General features: G+C 39.9%; 1 protein-coding gene across 11 annotated transcripts in view; it reads left to right on the top strand.

The window, feature by feature from the left end:
- The window catches only part of LOC116850071 (flocculation protein FLO11-like), an 80,820-nt gene that overhangs the window by 31,660 nt on the left and 47,118 nt on the right, over positions 1-2,042 (top strand). For 10 of the 11 annotated variants that reach the window (XM_032827931.1, XM_032827985.1, XM_032828003.1 and 7 more), the window contains one exon: positions 1,394-1,496. In XM_032827931.1, coding sequence (XP_032683822.1) covers positions 1,394-1,496 — 103 coding nt within the window. The remainder of the gene's footprint in view (positions 1-1,393; positions 1,497-2,042) is intronic. The other variant, XM_032827958.1, reaches the window with a different exon arrangement.

Below are 2,042 nucleotides of genomic sequence, written 5' to 3'. Positions count from 1 at the left end.
TAACAAAATCTTTTCGTTATTATATAGACAACAAAAAGACTTGCTAAGAGTACTAATCACTATTTGCTGGATATAATTTGCTGAATCTACAAATTATTTTGCTATAAGAACCATGATGGATTTAAGCAGTTGCAGTTTTGCTCCAATAGCAAATAAATTTGCTAAGGATACATTATTTTGCATCAATAGCAAATTACGTGATTCTTAAGACAAATATACTCAACAAATTTTTTCTATCCTAGCAACGAAACTACTTCTGCTCTGATAATAAATAATTTCCTGAGTCGAAATTTTGATGCTACTTTGACGCTTTTAAGAATAGTTTGCGCCTACTTAGACGGTTTATAGCCTAGGTAAAACCTACTTTGACGATATTGATAATCATTAACTTCTCTTTTGAACCTTTAACTCTATCTTGTCAAAATTCTGACGCTACTTTGACGCTCTTAAAAACAGTTTGAGCTTAGATAATGTACAACCTAGGTGAAACCTATTTTGACGATATTGACACTCATTTCCGAATCGAAATTTTAACCCTATGTTGAACCTTGAATTCTATAAAATATATATATATATATATATATATATATATATATATATATATATATATTCTATGTAGGACCTAAAGCTTCAATAGAGATTCACAATTGAACTTACTTTGCTTTCTAAGATCCTACTTATACAACCTACTTTGAGGCTAAAGCAAGCGAAAGCGGAAATTTCAGACATCATCAGGGTCAAAGTAGGAGTAAATTATATCATTAGAATTAAACCTACTTTGCTATCTTAGCTCCTACTACGGTGCAAAATTCAAGGTTCAATATAGGGTCAAAATTTCAGTTACACGACATTTTCCCGAAAACTAGATGAAAAATGTTGGTACCAACAAAAACCTAAGTAACACAATTTTAATTTCTACGGATTAGTGACAGTTATTTGACACATATACGCGCAAATGTCAAAACGACTCCGCAAAATTCATGGACTTGCTACTTCAACAGTATCACTAATCCGCAGAAATTAAAATTGTTGCCTACAGGTTTTTGTTGGTACCACCATTTTCCCGCCGAGTTTTCGGGAAAATGTCGTGTAACCAAAATTTCGACTCGGGTTGTAAAGTTAGTTACGTCAACTAAATTTTTTTCATGTCACTGCGAATGTGCAGTAGCAACGACGATTTTGCTGAAAGAGCAAAATTATTTTTCTCCGTGTATACCGCAGCTTCGACACGAGTTATCGCGAGTACATTCTGTACATCCGCGTTACCCTCGTCGGAAGTTACTTTTCCGAACCCGACCGGACGGCGACACGAACTTCTCCCTGATAGTTCGATCTCGATCCCGCTCGTTCACGAATCTCCTGTCTGAGACCCAGTTTCAATTGCGTGTTACAGCAGCTTCATTCGGAATACAGGAGCACGTACACATGGCACGAGTACACGGGACCGCATCAAGAGCATACGGTTGTGCGACGCGCGCCGCAGCCGCCACCATCGAGTAAGTGACATTGATCATTGTAAGGCAGACACAGCGCACATTTTCTCTCGTTGTACTTTAGCGGAACGTTAATCCTAAACGGTCGAGGACGGCTCGCTCACCGATTTGCCGGCGTTTATTCGTGTCCGAATGAGACACCTTTGCACGCACGGCAATGAGCGAGCAGCGGAGTGAGCCGTCGCCACGCGCGAAACGAATTGGGGACGCGTCGGAAGTGTGTCGTTTTCATTGGAAAAGGGAAGGAAAAGAAAGAAAAAAAGGAGAAAGGGGATACAACAGTGATGTGTGTAAATCTTGTAAATTCGACGCCTTGTAAAATCCCCGGCGGAGAAGGGCATCGGAGGCTGTTCGTACTGTTTAGGCTTGACGCGGTTAGTAAACTGTCGTGTTACTCGAGCGTGAATCGGCCGATTTGCCAGTCGTATTCGCCGACTTTGTTGTTCCACACAAGGCGTAATTTTTTCCACTTCGGCGAGAACGCTCCCGCCGGATACAGAGAAGATGGGATAACGACGGGAATAAAGAAAAAAAAAAAAAAAAAAAAAA

This window comes from Odontomachus brunneus, unplaced genomic scaffold (assembly GCF_010583005.1).
Source record: "Odontomachus brunneus isolate Ranch 3 - 2012 unplaced genomic scaffold, Obru_v1 Obru_scaffold_005, whole genome shotgun sequence".
Taxonomy (NCBI): Eukaryota; Metazoa; Arthropoda; class Insecta; order Hymenoptera; family Formicidae; genus Odontomachus; species Odontomachus brunneus.
The sequence above is the reverse complement of the archived record's forward strand: the minus strand, read 5'-3'. Positions and strand labels throughout refer to the sequence as shown.